This window comes from Rhipicephalus sanguineus, chromosome 1 (assembly GCF_013339695.2).
Source record: "Rhipicephalus sanguineus isolate Rsan-2018 chromosome 1, BIME_Rsan_1.4, whole genome shotgun sequence".
Lineage (NCBI taxonomy): Eukaryota > Metazoa > Arthropoda > Arachnida > Ixodida > Ixodidae > Rhipicephalus > Rhipicephalus sanguineus.
Window position 1 is genome coordinate 130,807,640 of NC_051176.1, and position 17,638 is coordinate 130,825,277.

General features: G+C 47.8%; 1 protein-coding gene across 1 annotated transcript in view; it reads left to right on the forward strand.

The window, feature by feature from the left end:
- LOC119398057 (uncharacterized) overlaps positions 1-17,638 on the forward strand; it is a 73,689-nt gene that overhangs the window by 46,977 nt on the left and 9,074 nt on the right. The window contains exon 2 of the mRNA XM_037665317.2: positions 15,026-15,187. Within this exon, the coding sequence (XP_037521245.1) occupies positions 15,026-15,187 (162 nt within the window). The remainder of the gene's footprint in view (positions 1-15,025; positions 15,188-17,638) is intronic.

Here is a 17,638-nt window from a genome sequence, read left to right on the forward strand (position 1 = left end):
TTCAAAGACGTGGCAGTGGTTTCTCTCTCGCCTTCCCTACCCTTCCTGCAGGCTATATCCCCTCCTCGCCACTTATTTCTTCATAAAGCACCAATTGGACAATGACAGCACTGAGCGTCGAGCCTATGAGGATTTTGCGCTTGTCGGCTACACGCTGTTACCTCCGTTTGCGCAGTCGGAAACACACAAAATGAAGTGAAATCAGTTGATCGCGCACGATGTAGTCATGCGAGACAAGGAGGAACAGAGTGGAGTTGGGGGGGGGGGGGGGGGGGGTGACTGCATGGCAAAGCAGGGTAGGAGGCAATTGACAACCGATCTTTCTCGTATATGGACCAATCGACAGTATGTACCCTAATGACGTCACGTGAATCACCGTTCTGGCGTCACGAAGTGCGCCAGAAAGACGAGAAACGCCAAGAGAGAATAACATGCTCGTTTTCTGTATATTCAGAGGCTGTTTACGGGCCCTTTAAGCCTTTGCGTTCCAGAATACGTTGAAGGCAAGACACTGGGCCCGTTATAGCAATTCTCAGAGTGGCCTGTAGGTTCGATGAGCATTCATAAAATTTCCACTGCTGTGCGGTATCTATAGCTGTATCGCTGCATGCGTCCCACACAAATAATAATCAAGTCTGCACAGCGGACGGCCCGTAGGTTTTCCAGACTGTGATGTCTGCGGACGGCCCTTTTGTTGCACACATTCTTGTTTGCCCCAAACGTTCGAGTAAACGGCCGGCGTTGGTGGCAATTAATTTGCACAAAGCGGTAACGGACTGAAGCAGGCTGTGTTGCTGGAACAATTGCCAACCAAATGAACCAGCTCTGCGCTTAAAATATACCGGAAAACTTGAGTGGTGCGACCGACTACTGGCGACTACTAACAGACCAGCGATCTGCGCTGACTAACACTCCTAGGTTTAAATGTACATATATAACCCATAAAGAGGACAGGGGGATGACCGGACGCGTTATTCGAAGGTCGCAGGTTCGGTCCCTGCCGGCGGCAGGTTATCTTTTCGTCCACTTTCTTCACACTTATATTCTAATTACTACAAATAACACCTCCTATACTTTCCTTGGCGTTATCGTCTGTTCTCATTAATGTTGTGTCTAACAAAGAAAAACGAGCCCTTAAAAGTAAACTTCAGACACAAAGTAATTCTTAATATTCCCGCTTGTCCTCGCCATCACGTCTCATACTACTCCACTCCCTTTGTGGACACTTACAGGCCAGGGGAAGATTACGCGAAATAAGCCTCCTTGCTTCTCTCTCTCTCTCTTTCAGGAGAACAACTGCACGGCTGTGCGTGCACACGCATGGGTATAGTTTGAGTGACGGTGGTTCTAGCTTCACAGATTGGTCAACACTGTAGCCAGTGCGCTCTTACGCGCATGCGGTTGGTGCATCAACGATTTAGCGCTTCGGGCGCCGAGATGAAGCGTGAAATTCCTCGTGACACCGTTATACCCACTATATACTGTTTGAAGCTCTCCTGCAGAAAGAACAGCTGCGGGCGCAGCATCGAGTTTGTGGTGCGTGTACTCTCGGGCAGGCGCTTTGAAGACATGCGGCTCCCGAGAAGCGACGGTCGCCGCATGAGCTCGTTGCGCATGTCAGACGACGAGCGTGACGGAATCTGAGTGCAAAATATACAGCGTATGTGCATGCTATTAATGTGCTGAAAAAAAAAATTGCTCATATGGGGGTACTATAGATAATTCTATAGGCCACTTTAGTTTCGATCCGCGGGCTTTATCTTACAAGCATCTCGCAAGACTTCCCCGCAGTGGTGCCAAGTAGACGCACTGGAGCATCACCGACCGAAGCTGCATTCGACTCTCGCCGTTTCGAAACTGTCTGGGTTCTGAACTCAGAAATTCTGTTGTCAGTGTTGCAAGTCGACGGCGGGGCTACGTGTGCCCCCTGGCCCCTCCTCTTCTATTCTTTCTTCTTTTTCTTTTTTTTTTTTGCCCGGCTTACGCATTTGAACGGACTTGCTAGCGTTTCATCACAACACTATATACTCTATTTTACAATGCATGCGTCTCTTGTCGTGCGCGTGTGTTTGGAGCGTTACATGCCATAGTTTTGCTGGCGTGCTCGCGTTGAATAATTTCGTACTTGAAACTGCGTCGTCGTAGTGAATAATTTCTTACTTGAAAGCGTGTTGCCGCCGCCTCTCATTGGACTGACTATGAAATACTACAAAGGATTTTTGCAAAACCCTGAAAACACGCTCGGGCTAGCGCTAGTGCGATGATCGATTGTGTCTGGAGCATTAAAACTTTTGCTTAGGTTTTATCACTGCAGCACACCAGACGGCGCCGGTGACTACGGGGTTAGCGGCGTGTGTCCTTTATCTGTTTAACCTCTATGCCATTAATACGACTGCACGTCGCTCAGACAGATAATATGGTCGGCGTGCAGGAATGTTTCGAACTCTGCCAAAGGTTCCAGTTGGTGGCCATTAACGGATCCCTTGAGAAACGTCTTGCTCAAGGCAGCGGCTCATTGAAGCAACTGTGCTCGAATGGGTGCGGTCTTACGATGATTTCAAGCAATCCCAGGACTGAATGGCACCCAGCCTCGCCCGCGTCAAGCGTAGGGTGCAGCAGCGATGCGATTACGTTTTGCCCATTTCTGATAAGATCGGGCGTTCCATGTTGTCGGCGTACGTGCCGTGTACAATTATCGACAGAGTTTGCACCGTGCTTTTGCGCAAATGTGCTCGCGTAGAAAACGTGTTTGTGAGAAAGGTTCACGACGTCATTGCGGTTTCACTTCACTCTGGTACAGGGAGGCTGTAGTGTTCACAGGGTGAAATTCATAGTCTAGAGTGGCGCGGAATCCAATTTGGCGGCGATGATATCCGCCGGAATAGCACTTTCCGCGCCAGTCGGTTCCAGACCGATTTTTCGCGGCCGCTGTCGTTGGATTCTTTCATCGCGGACAAATAGTCAGCGCAGTGACCAACAAGCACACACACACAAAAAAAGAAAGAAAAAAAAAAGCAGACTCCAGCGAGCGGAGATAACCGTGCAGTTCCTAGCCGCATGTAGATCCGGGATATACCGTGATTGCTTCCAAGTTAGCGCTTACACAACACTGTATGACATTCTGCCGCTAGTGAAAACAACACACCCAAGAAAGACACGAACACGACAACATGGGCGGCTCGTGTTCGTGTCTTTCTTGTGTGTGTTGTTTTCACCAGCATACAGTAAGCAATACCAACTAGGCCAAGAAGTTTTCCTCAAGCTTACAGAGCAGATGGCGCTAACAGTATACTGTATCACGTTTTTGGTGGCGCAGTTGGCAAGCAGTGTGAACGACGCCGAATTTCGGCGGCAGGAGAATTCCGTTCGCTGCAGACGCCGGATTACCCAGTGTGAACGTGGCACATACCCGCTAGGACATACCCAATGGCACATACCCGCAGGAGTTTTCTGAGCGCTCCAACTACTGCTACTACTACTGCTACTACTTTTACTACTACTACTGCTACCACCACTACTACGGCACAGGTAGACTAGGACAACTTCGCTGAAAAAAAAAATTGTCACCCACCACGATCAATGCGGGTATCGAAGTCAGATGCCACTGTGACAGTATGGGATTGGTAGCTGGATGTGTATGCAGCCCACTGAGCTATCACGTAACATTCAGACTCGGTAATTTGAGTGACACCTGCAGTCTCTATAAGTGGTGGAGTCTGCGAATGCATCTCGGCGGCTACAGCGGAGCAATACTGTTGGGGACAAAAACGACGCTACGCGCATTTGAAATAAGCTGTCATTGAGATGATCACTGGTACTATGAGCAAACATGGCTGCTCTTTTAGTAATCCGTTTCACAGCTACAGAGAAATCGCTCAAGTATGTTTTTTTTTTCTTTTCATAGAGCTGTGACTCAGTTAAAGAGCATCGCATCATCAGTTTGATGTAGTCGGCGCTTCACTTTCTTCTATCTTCTCCCTTTTTCACGGAAAGGTGTTTCGCGCCACAGTCAAGCATATCGTGTCATCACTTAAGCTAGTGTAAACGAAAGAATTTTGGAAGTTGTTTCGGGATTTGTTTACGATCGCCCCCGTGAACCAGGTCTTAATGCTGCCCAATGGTTATAGGAACTTTACCGCGTTCAGGTTAATATAATAATATCTGGGGTTTAACGTCCCAAAACCACGATACGATTATGAGGGACGCCGTAGTGGAGGGCTCCGGAAATTTCGACCACATGGGGTTCTTTAACGTGCACCTAAATCTAAGTACACGGGCCTCAAACATTTTCGCCTTCATCGAAAATGCAGCCGCTGCGGCCGGGATTCGATCCCGCGACCCTGCGTTCAGGTTAGCGCCTTAGCCTATACGCCGTCAGTCATAGTTCACAAAATGACAAGATCACGTGCAACAATTGCATTCCTTAGAGAAGTTTTGTTTATCTGTGAGGACAAAGAGATATAAGAAGGGGGGTGGGAGGCTAAGTACAACAATGAATAGAAATGATATGTCCTTTCTGTTCACACGGATAGTCTGTGATATACACAGATATATACAAATAGTCTGTGAGTGGTCACTCCAAGTGCGCGTTTTTTTTTCTGTGCTGACCCGAAGGTCGCAGGATCGAATGCCGGCCGCGACGGCCGCATTTTCGTTGGAGGCGAAAATGTTTGAGGCCCGTGTACATAGATTTAGGTGTACGTTAAAGAACCCCAGGTGGTCGAAGTTTTCGGAGCCCTCCACTACGGTGTCCCTCATAATCATATAGGCTTTTGGGACGTAAAACCATATCATGGGTGTTTTCTTTCTTCAGTTTGGACAAAGTGTTACGAATTCTTCGACAAATTCACTGCCAAGATATTTGCATTAGCAAATGTGCTTCATAGCAGTGCAAGCATAAAGTCATTGCGAATTAACATAAAACGTTGCTCGCTTTCCGGCGCTGCCCGAGAAAGGAAGCATGCGGGAACCCTCCTGCTTCTGTCTGACCTCAGGGCCTCGCCGTAAGAGAGAACTAAGTGCCAAAGCGACCAAGCAGTTATGCGTCTTACTATTTTTGAGACGTCCAGATATTGCCATCTGGAATATGTATACATATAGCATTTCTAGAAAAATAACTTTCTCAGGGGGACAACTTTTAGAGTGTAGTCATATATTTGCACAATGAAATCACACTCAAGGGACAGGTGTAAAAAAGGGTACATGCAACAATCAATACGGTGACACATCAACTTAGATGAAAGCACTACGAAAGACTTCATAAACGGTAGATACCACAGTCACAGACGTGTTTCCTTGCGTAAGGGCTCAATGGAATTGCGTGCTGGCTGTTTCTTCACGTCCCGTTAGCATGTTTTTTTCACAAACCTTTACATCCCCCTCAAAAGATCCCAGGGACAAATAATTCTCATTCCAGCCAGCAATTCTTCCGCCGCACTCATTTGCACAAGCTCTAGTCTTTCGTCCGTGCATCGATCCGTTTACACGAAGTTTCTCTGAAAGGAATAACACACTCTTCACCAGGACGCAAGAAGGTGCCGCTGTTGTCAGTGTCTGTCAGTAAGTGGAACGCCGCCGCCACTTCACTTGGAATGCGGGTCGTTCCAATTCACACTGGCCACCAGGATATCGTAAGCTGCTGCCGGAGCCTTGGACGCGACTGCGGCCACAGCAGCTGGTGTTTTGCCTCCACCAGCGCCCCGACTCGCGCCTAGGCGCTGTGTGTACGCTGTCGCGACGAACGCCTCCTGCCTGGCTGTCATGACAAGCGTGCCGTTCGCACTTTTGACCAGGAAGGGATGGCTTTTTTTCGCCCGTTTTCCGAGTCCTGATCCCAGAATTATTCGGGGCATCGCGGCTGCTGGCTCCAGTGACTTCAGGGAGGGAGGGTGACCGTCTCCCGCAGTGTCACCGTCAGCAGCAGGCTTGTCGCCTCCGAGCTGGCCAGTCATATTCGTCCGAGATGCAATGTATAGGCGCATCTCTTCAGCGTTGCGCTTCAACATGGCGTAATTGCTGAAGGAGTAGGCCAGGACGCAGACGCATGCTAGAATGACGATGCCGAGCACGGCGACGACCGCGTACAGGCCCCCGCGGTTGACTTGCACCACCGGCAAGTTGACCCGGGTCTCGAGCTCTGACTCCATGGCGTGACCGGCTGAGTCCCAACTACGACATCACGACTCCATCCTGAGCGACAGCTAAGGCCGTCTGCACCACAGCAATGGATTCAGGCGTTGCGCGTCGCAGTTCGGGCCTATGGAGGCTGGGCGCGGCGCGTGCACTCCAGTGCTGGCGATGATGACCAGCCTTAAGAATGGCGCGTACCCACAATGGGAGATTAACAGAGAATCAGGTGGCCGCGGGGAAAACTTGTAGCAACGGTACTTGTAATGCCTACAGGAATGAAACGAACAGCTGAACAGAGGGAAAAAAATGGAACAAAGAAGCTTAAGTACGAACTCGATTTAATTGAATAATTATTTCATTCATTAATTTGTAGCCAGGGCCAAAAGATAGCAAAGAATGGTGCTGGTATACACACCGACGTTCACAAAGTCGACTTCCGCACTTCTAAGCGTAGACTACCTTTTCCAACTTTTTTTTCTTACTCACTTCAGAGCGGCTCCTGTGTACTCCACTGTCTGAGGCAGTTGATGACGACGATTCCTTCGTTTTTTTTAACGGATGGCAAATACCCACCACGGGGGATAGGCCACAAACCAAGTGGCAGTGAAGAAATAATAACGCTAATAATACATAAAGAAATAACGACAGTTACTGCGCTCTTTCTCTTTTCATAGGCATTTCCTCCTCCTCTTTCCAACCCTGCTGTCATCAGGATATTCGTCGACTATTTACAGCATTAAATATTTATCGGTTCTCTCGGCTTTCGCTTCGTGCAGCATGATAAAAAATAATTACGACAACTACGCGGCGTGACAATAATAAGTGGAAACAAGTACAGGTTATTAGGTTAAGAAAATTAAGATGATAGCTCGCAGGAAGTCGTCGCCATCGAATTTTACCTAGCTTCGGTACCGTTTTTGAATAAATTTACTGCAAGTACTCGTGGCCCGAGTGGAAAACAACGACAAAAACGTGTCAAAATAGAGAGAAAGAAGAGAAGAAACCACGGGAAAAAAACCGTGTATTCAGAAATGTGCCTTAACTTGAAGACGCGACTTGACTCGGTCAAGTCCGGATAAAGGAAAGCCTGTCATGAACACGCCCACGGCGCTCTTTCCGCTTCCTTATGCGGCTTTACGAGAGCAGTTACGACGACGTCAAGCGTTCAGGTTAACTCGTGGTTTCTGAATACAGGGGTAAGAGTTGAAACTCGGTCGTACCAAAAAGTATAGAGAAAACAGACCCAAGGCGACCAATCAACCACTTTGTAAAAGACAAGAATAAAAGCGCGAAATAGAAAAAAAAAAGAAAGACAAGAGACGGAGATGGATGAGCCTGAGAGAGCAGCAGTCAGAGACAGAGAAAGACAGTGTTGCGAAAATGGCGCGAGAGAGTAAAGAAAGGAACATGGAATGAGGGTGATGGAAGAAACGGGAACTGTTCGCAGGAAAATACGCGCTGGATTTCCCAGAGACTGCTAACGAGACCAAGAAGACGTAGCAATTTTTCAAAAGCTTGCGCGAAGAAAGGGGCCGTCTTGGCGTGATAACGAAAGGAGAACGCAGCCATGCGCACACTTGTTTATTTTTGTTCGTTTCTATGCTTTAAACAATCACTCGCTGCGCGTTCGGGAGGTCTCTATTTCGGTCGCTCGCATTACCTTCTTTTCTTTTATCGCGCTTGAAACCTTCAGACGACAGTTTCATTCTTACTCGTTACTCGACGATCTCGAAAAGAAAGAGTAGTTTGTGCCGTTTCCGACCAGTTGCCTTCGGAAGGTGTGATTAGACTTGGAATATAAACCCTTTGTTAAAAGTATGCACGTCACTTCGTACGTGGAAACTAAGGAGGCCTATATTAGGGTTTCTTGCTTCCGGCGCTTCACAACGAGTAGCGCCGCTCCGCTTGCGTTATCACCGGAGCTCGTATTCAGAATAGCTCTTACGCTATAGAATACCTTTGCAACTACTAATTTCAAGCAATTGTAATGCTGGAGAGATAATTAGCGAAAGAGGTGAGCTCGTGGCCGATAGCATTTGCGAACAAGAGCTTTCTGCGAGTTCGGGGCCTTAGGATGCGCCGGGCATGTGTGATTACTGATAAGAAAATAACGAAATCCCAGTGACTGGCTTCGATACACTGTGGAGGCCTAGATCTACTCCTAATCTCTATTGTACTGCTCCTGTCAGCGTAAAGGATGCCAAAAATAATTGAGGGCAGGAGCAGTTTCTATCCTGGAAATATCTGGAGCACCCAGTATGGGCAGTGATAGTTCCATCGCACGGTCTGGTCTGTCATTACTTCGGCAAAAAATGCCGGGCCTGCGCGGAAAGCGCGGCACAGTCACAGCGAAAGCTGGAAGAGCGGCATTTCTAGAGCCCGTTATAAGCTCTCATGGGGCAGGTACTCTAGCAACGTACCTACTCCGCCCACAAATAATAATTTTTGTGAAGTTGGGAAGCACCCACCACGACATTATTCGTCATTCTGCGGAGAAGCGAGGTGCCATCTGTAAGGCATTACGTGCACTTTGTTGATGCGACGGTTGATGACGATGAAGAATTATGGCTGAGCTCTTTGTAATGGGCTGGAAGCTTTAAACGACCCACTAGTTACGTAATTCGCATTGTGTGACGCCCGGTTGAACTTTCCCACCACGCTTTATACCATACGTTAACGTGAGAAAGAGAGAGAGAGAGAGAGAGAGAGAGAGAGAGAGAGAGAGAGAGAGAGAGGGGGGGATTAACTTTATTGAGACCCTGGGGAAATGGATCATGGGAGCCTTATGGGCTTCCTTGGCAACCAATAGAAGCGCACTTGCGAGGAACCCACTACGCTACAAATCATCATAATTTTTGTGAAGTAGGGAAGCAGCCATTATACAATTTTTCGTCATTCTGCGGAGAACCGTGGTACCCGCTATAAGGCATTATGTGCACTTTGTTGATGCTGTGCCTGATGACGATGGAGAATTATCGCAGAGCGCTTTGTAATGGGTTGGAACCATTCAACAACCCCCTCGTTGCGCAATTCGCAATGTGTGACGCCTGGTTGTTATTTTGCTCTTCAACCACACTATATTACATATGTAAATGTGGTTCCTTCCCGACATAAAGCCTGTATAGGGTCTTTCTGCAAAGCAGTTCCAGGCACCGGCATGGCTCTGAGGTAGGATACTGGGCTCCCACGCAGAAGGCCCAGGTTCTAACCTCGTTCCATCCCGGAAGTTTTTTTTTTCTTTCCTGTGATAGTGGTTACGGACACCGGCAGCGGCGGCGGCGGCGGCGGACAACTACGGCGCCAAAAACGGCCATTGTTGTGATCTCATAACAGCTTTCGCTGTAAAAGTGCGTGTTTCCTGAATGCACTGCTAGAGGAGCAGTGTCGAGTGCTTGACAAATACGTAGCCTTGCTGATGCATCCTTATCTGCTTTATTTACTTGCAGCCTGGCTCAGAGACGTTAATATCATGAGTGAGTCAGGAGTGACCGAAGAATACTTCTCTGCAGAAAGAGCGGCGTTGCAGAGAAACCAGCTTCCAAGTCTTCTTTCCTGCCAATCTTTGGAGCTTTTGATACGCATGACAAATGTCAAATAGATGCTCATATTTCGGAAATGCAAGAAATAGCAGCGGCTCGCGATTCCTGTGTAATTGGAACTGTCATCTTATTGCGCTCATGGTCAGCGCCGTAGTGGTTGCACTGACGACGCTGGTTCGCCCTGAAAATCCTGGGTCGTTTATCCGTACACATATAACCTGTTGTAGCTTTGAGAGCAAATGCCGCAGGTAAAGCGCGTAAACGCACTATGGACTTTTCATAATACTGAGCTAAACAAGAACAACAAAAACAGTGATGACAAGAACAACAAAAGCAACAACAACAAAACAACGCGATATTGAACTGCGTAGAAGTGGACTACGCGTGTGATCATCCATTAACAACGAATGAAAGAGGCGGTTGAATTACTAGGCAGTTCAACTAGCTATTGTTTCTCTGGGCAATCATTTCGTAGAGTATCTATGCCATAGCAAGCGATGCGTGTCTGCAGAAACTTAGTCCTCAACAAATCGGCTGCAGAATAAAAGAAGCACAAAAGTAAGCGTCAATAATAAAAAAAAGAGCTAGAAAATGCGGAGAGCGATAGCTATACATTGGTAGATCTTTAATGTGATACTGGTATCGTTTTCCTACACACTGGATCCGTGTTTACGCGTCATCGCCAAATCTTCGTTTTCTACATGTATTTCTTTTCTCCACACACAAAAAAATTAAATTACGCCAACGTAAGTAAAGCGGACCTCATATTTACTCATCAAAAGTACGAATTGGCAGCATTTAGAAAAAAAAAAAAATAAAGCTGTATGGGTGTGTGCGCTTAATTAACGAAGTTGTGCAACATTTTTTTGTAACTTTTCCTGAATCGCTAACCCATTCATTCATTTGGTAGGCCGTCCTTGGCATTATTTATCTTGTCGGCAAGAAATTCCAAATCGACGCATCATTATGAGAGCCACTGGGGCAATAGCTTCCCCTTGACTTAGTAAGGAGCCCCGATTATATTTATCTCGGCGTCCCTGGCTTCTCCTCGTGCTGCCGATGTCACCACAGACGTGACCGCGATTTTCTTTATTGACAATTTCATCGCTCGGCTTTGCAATGTCGAAGAAGGGCGTATCGAGTTAATAGTTACTTATTAAAACTGTGTTAATTAGGAAATACTTGAATAATGTTATTCCTATCTAGAAATGACCATGTGGAGACTCAAATGTTACCAACATAAGATTGCCGTAAGTTATACTATATTTCCCGATGAATCGAGTCGGTGCGAAAATAGTGAAAAGGGCGGGAAACAGAAAGTCAACCTGCAAAATAAGCGTCGCGGAGTGAGAGCTGGTACAAGGCAAAGGCACTACTTGTGCAAGAAAACGAAGGTCATCAATATTCCGGTGTGATTAGTGCCCCATGGCCGCGGAAGGGACAAAGTGCAAAGCAAGCACTGATCACTGCTTTTAATTATTTTGTTCTTCCATCCACCATATCTTTTATTTATTTTTTTTTGTACCAACGCCACTATAAGGAGGTCTCCCTCGGCGATCTTTCAAGTTGTATGCCGGCATTATACCGGCTGCAACGAGGCTTGAAGGCCACTTCAGGGTATTTCCCCAATAGCGAACGCCATTAGTGAAACATTAAGAAAAACGCCCCAGGCGACACACTCGTTGCAGTTAGGCTCGTGTCTTTGCAAGGCGCCTGTCTCGTTAAGAAATGTTTTCACGTATCCATTACGGCGGGCTGAGAAGCAGTCAGCCTGCCAGTGAAACATGGGCACATAAAAACATCTTCTCCCTGCATTGTCACGCAGTCTTCCCATCCTTTATTCAGCTGTCCTCTTCTTGGCACTCGCGTCAGTGGGTAACTGGTCAGGTCATTGTCATTGGTGCCGCTGGTTCTAAAAAAACTGACAAATGCGTGCGAAAAATTAAAAAGACACGCGCTCTTTATTTCTGTTGGCTTATATGAAAACCTCTTGGCCATTTGAGTTGTTGATTCGTCCAGGAAAAAAAAAAATCACTTTTCAGTTGATCGATTATTCGCGACGAACCCATCGTTACGAGTGACTCACGCCTTCGCCTTTGTGTTCCGGCTTGGCCAACGCTTTTATAAGAACGTTCTCCGCTGAGGTATTTGTCGAGTGGAGAGGGTGTGCGCGAAGTTAGAGATGGCGTGGGTGCGATTCTCTCGCACACAGCCTTTCCCACGGCTGCCAGCACCTCAGGCTCGGCATATCGGTGCCTGCGCGCTTCCTAATTAACTCGGGTCGGGCAAAAAGTGCCGCCCGCAGTGTTGTGAGGCGCGGCGTGTAGTATTTGTAGGGAGGAGACAGAAGAGGAGGAGGCGGTAGCAACGTGCGCGGACCGCGAGAGTGGCTGAGTATAGGGCACGGCGAAGACGCACCCGGCGGGTTGATCCGAGAGTGCGACGAGGGAAGCCAATAAAGAAGAGCCCGAAATCGCGTTAGCAAGCAGATGATGAGTCAGAACGCGGATGTGGTGGAGGAGGGTTGTGGAGACGAAGCCAATATAAACCGAAATAAAGCAGAGAAACGAGAGCTAATGCACCGACGGAGGAAAGTACGGCATTCTTTTTTTTTTTTGTACGAATTAATGCGGAGGCTGCATAGAATGCCCAGGTTCTTTACTTTTGCGCTGACAGGCTTTTCGAGAAATCCGTCCAAGGAGACGAATAAAGGCGGCGGACAGTCAGCATTCATGCGGAACGGTGCACGCTAAGCTCGTCCCAAGGCGATGGATAAACTGACCGAAGTCGTGCTCTTGTATCGAGACTTTCGGTTCTTGAGTTTTCTTTATTAATTGCTTCTCTTCTGTTAGTTAGGTTTCATCTCGATGAAGATGATGTCCTACAGTACTATTACATCACACACGGCGCATATTTAAGTAAGGACGAAGCGCGCCGTAACGCGAGAATGGACGTCCCCGACTTTTTTCTGGGCAGGCCGGCATAGGCGTGCGCAGGATACCCCTTCAGGGGGGGGCGAAGGTTCGTCGCAGCGCTCCCCCCCCTCTCAATTATATCAATGTATGGCGCTGACATTGCGCCCCCCCCCCCCCCGAGTCGCAGCGCGCCCCTCCCTATTATGTCAATGTGTGGGGCTGACTTTGCGCCCCCCCCCCGCTATTAGGTGAATAGGGGGGGGGCGGCCGCCCCCCTGCCCCCCCCCCCCCCCCCGTGCGCACGCCTATGCAGGCCGGTATTCATCATACCGAACTGGAACCACTTTTACAGCATCGTCACCAGACGGCGTTACAGCCTTCCGCGAGCATCCTGTTGACGGTTTTATTAGGGGCGAAGCACCTTAGGGTCTCAGCGTGTCGGCGAGCATCGTGCATCGTCGTCTGCTGTCGCGGCGTGCATTGTCGTCTGCTGTCGGGACGGTCCATTTGCTTGAGTGCAAGAGAGGGCGCCACCGCCTCAGCGCTCGCCGTGTGGCGAGAGAGAGCGAACGGCGCGCGTTGACCATTGAAACACTCTTTCTTCGATGAACGCTGAACTACCAGCGCGCAGGGAACGAGAGCGCGCCCTCGCCCGCGAGAGACAACGCCGACACAGGCAGCGTCTGCTAGCGAGTTTCTTGATTGAAAAAACCGACTGCTCGCACTGCACAACCGTTCATCGGCCACCCCGTATATATAGGCACTGAATCGTGACCTGCAATGTAGTGCCGGTGGAGATTTCTCTTGTGGGTAGTTGAACAGTAAAGATTCGTAGCGTGCACGTAACTAAAAGCGGACTGCCGGTCTCTGTGTCTAATCTTTCTTCTGTCTCTCATTGCCCATTAGCAGTGATTTTTTTGTCTTACCTGTTACTTGGGAGCTAGCCGCTAGGCGCAACGTAGTAAGTCACTAGCGATGCAGTTGTTCGATAGGAAATCAGCGTGACTTCATTCATTTTTATTAATAATATCTGGGGTTGAACATTCCAAAACCACGATATGATTATAAGAGACGCCGTAGAGGAGGGCTTCGGAAATTTGGACCACCTGGGGTTCTTTAGCATGCACCTAAATCTACGAAGTACACGGGCCTCAAACATTTTCGCCTCCATCGAAAACGCAGCCGCCGCGGCCGGGATTCGATCCTGCGACCTTCGGGTCAGCAGTCGAGCACCATAACCACTGGGCCACCGTGGCGGGGCTTAATTCATTTTTCCTTCGCTTAGGTTATACTGTAAGCGTGTTGTGCACTTATGCGAAGCCACTCAGGCTGCACATGTGATGCCAAGCTTTCGTGCGCGCAGCGAACTTCGCTTGGACTCGTTTGGCCTTGGCGACCAGTGTGACTGGCTGCGACGTTTTCTGCCGTCGATTTAGCTCTTACATTAATAACATTAAGGAAACAAATGTCAGAAAGAAACCAGCATACAGCGAGTACTTGCAGAAACATTAAAACATTCATACCGTGCTTCTCAGCATGTAAGGTTATGTTCCGACCCATAAGGCTATATTCTCAACATGAAGCGTCTTTTAAGGTGTCAATTTGTTCATAACATAGATGTTGAATAGATTGCGCACGAATATATACAAATACAAAAAAAAGGCTCGCAGCTTTTTTTATGCATGAATAAGTGACGTGTCATTGTACTGCATCGACAGTTCCGGTGGTTTTAAGCGTGTTTTTCGGGAATGGCACCATGAGAAACTAACAAGGCATATAGCAATCGCGAAGCAAAAATGTCATACGACATGTGTATGGCGGGCCCCATTAACTGTACTGGTGCTTCTAAACTCACTTTTCATGGCTTAAAACCGAACATTCACTGAACTCACTTTATTTAAAAAGGGGCGGTGAAGCTCATTCGTTATTTTGCGTGCTACAGAGAAGCGATGTAATAGGTGTGGCTCCCCGGCACTCAATCGAGTTTTCTCTCACTCTTTATCAGGCTTGGCAGCAATGACATTACAGTAATGAAATTCCAGAATTTTAATTACTTTTTGCCATAATCGGTAACGCAAAGAATTACTTTTGTGGGATGATAATTTAGAAAGTAATGAATTGCTTCAAGCGAGTGATTTCACGAAATTACTCATTACTTTCCTAATTTGTTTTGACTAAGATATAGCGTGTCCGCTTCCCTTTATAAAGGATTTATGAAAAAAAGGAAATAAAAATGCCAAAAGTGCCGAACAACAAGCGTGAGAATTTGTTAAAGTAATTTCAATGTAATTTCATCGCTTTTCAATAGTAATAATAATGCCATTGCTTTCGTCCAGTTGTAATTTGTAATGTTTTTAACTACATTTTCAAAATTTTCTGAAAAATAATATAAGTTAATTACTTTTGAAGAGTTATTTTGCCATCTCTGCTCTGTACGTGCAGGCTGGGCCATCTATTGCTGGCGCTGCAACTCGGCCTACGACCCCAACTGCGCCGACCCGTTCAACAACATCACCTCGGATCTCGTCAACTGTGACATGCGCGTCAAGGAACACCTTCCTCCGGGTACCCGGGCGCAAGTGTGCCGAAAGATCGTCCAGAAAGGTGAGGGGCCGCACGACTGCGCTTCGTGAAAGGGTGCATGGCATTAAGTGTCCACGCCACTTGCTCCCGGCTTGGCGCATGGCGGGAGATGCTTACAAATGCAACACGGGCAGTGGAGTTTCCGACATGCTATAGTTCTGCGGCGTGTCAGCCAGTTAAAGCAGAAGTATAAGCCTAGTCACTTTTAAAGCCCTTTTTTGTGCTGTCGACGTTCGAGCTTCACATGAAAAAAATTGGCCGCGTATCTGCGTGCTTCGCTGCAAATGTCGTCTAAAGACGATAGAAGAGGCGCTGCGTTAAAGTCACTGGAACGGGAAAAGTACCGCGACCGTCGTGCGCGCCGCCATATTTGGTCCAGCGCCGCCGAAGCTGCGGCGGTGCGGTGTTGATTTCACGTGGAGTAACGCATGTTTTACGCATTGCGTGCGCTTTTGCAGCCCCGAATGAAGCATACCGTTGTTCTCTAACTGATTAGGAAAGAAATAGCGGCAATTTTCACTTGCCTACATGCGCACGCACGCGTGCTAACGCGATAAAGAAATGCGAACTGCGCGGCATTTACGCGCTCGGCTGTCTGGATTTATTAAATGCGAAGCATTTCTTAGCGAATTTCTGTGACTATCTATCTATCTATCTATCTATCTATCTATCTATCTATCTATCTATCTATCTATCTATCTATCTATCTATCTATCTATCTATCTATCTATCTATCTATCTATCTATCTATCCGCCCCCGACTTTGTGCTGTCCTGGCCGCTTCGTTAATGGGAAGTACACCAAATTTGGTATGACATAAGATGACTGTATGACAAATTTAAATTAAGGTGATAACATGAAAATAATGACATGTATGCCATGTACGGCATGATTTACATGCCACGCTCATGGTGCGCTCGCGACCGCTTCGATAGCTTGACACACAACAAAATTAGTATGGCGTGACAAAAGTGTATGACGAACATGAGTGACTGGTTATAACGTGCAAATCATGACAGACATGCCATGTAAAACATGATTTACATGACATGGTTTCGGGGCGCTCGCGGTCGTTTAATGAAATGCATATATACCAAAATTTTTATGACGAGCTATTTCTGTATGACTAACGTTAGTGATAGGTGGTAACATGAAAATCATGACTTCCATGTCATGTACGGCATGACTTACTTGTCACGCTCATGCTGCGATGGCGGGTGGTTCGCTAGCTTGAAATGCACCCAAATTGGTATAGCGTGAGGTGACTGTATGACGAACACGAATGACAAGTGGTAACGTGAAAATCATGACGGTATTTATGTTGGTCATACAGTCGCGTCACGCAATACCGATTTTGGTGCATATCAACAAGCGAACCGGCCACGAGAGCATCATGGGTATGGCATGTAAATCATGCCATACATGACATGCGCGCCATTATTTTCATGTTACCACCTGTTATTAACGTTCGCATTACAGTCACGTCACGGAACACCGATTTTGGTGCATATCAAACAAGCGAACCGGCCTCGAGAGCATCATGAGCATGGCATGTAAATCATGCTTTACATGACATGCGTACCATTATTTTCAGGTTACCGCACGGTATATATGTTGGTCATACAGTCACGTCACGCAATACCGATTTCGGGACATATCAAGCAAGCGAACCGGCCGCGACAGCATCAGCCATTATTTTCATGCTACCATCTGTTATTTGTGTTCGTCATACAGTCACGTCAGGCAGTACCAATCTGTAGCAGTCAGTTTTCATGGCGCGCTGATCATTATATGAGCCCAAAGGCGTCAATCTTACGCCAAACATAATAAAATGTTATTGTGCATGAACCTCCTGCGACAACCACGCGAAACAAGCTGCACTAGTGCAGGGTAGGCGCCAACATTCCCCGAAACACCCGCGAATTCTCAATGAAGCGCTTACCTCAATGCGGGTATCAGTCGTGGGAACAAATCTTTCCCGCCTAATTCTGTGCAGCCGCACAGCCCATCGTTTGGCATCCTTTATCCCGCTGGGAATGGCAAAGAGGGCCTTAACTGGGCATTCTTCGATGCCTCGATAGGCTTTCGATGAAGTCTCAAAACGATACGGGATGTCGTAATGTTCCTGTACGCTTTCCTGAGCCTATAAAAACAATCGCCCTCCAAAGCGCCGTGCGTCTGCGGCCGGGAGACACTAGCGAGGCGAGCGAGCTGGACCATTTATGTGGCGAAGCCGCCGAAAGGGCGCGGCGGCGAAGAGAAGAGGAACGCGGTACTTTTCTCGTTACAGTGACTTTACGCTGCGTGAGATATGAACGCCGTTTGGCAATACGTCGGGAAACGTGAATGCTGTGTTGCGGGCTGGTAGTCCCGGCGCAGCAGCAGGCGAAGACCGGCGGTGACCAACGCGACCGGCGGGAACGCCAGCCAGCCTGAACACGCCGAAGCAGAAGAAACGTCCGCACTCAACGA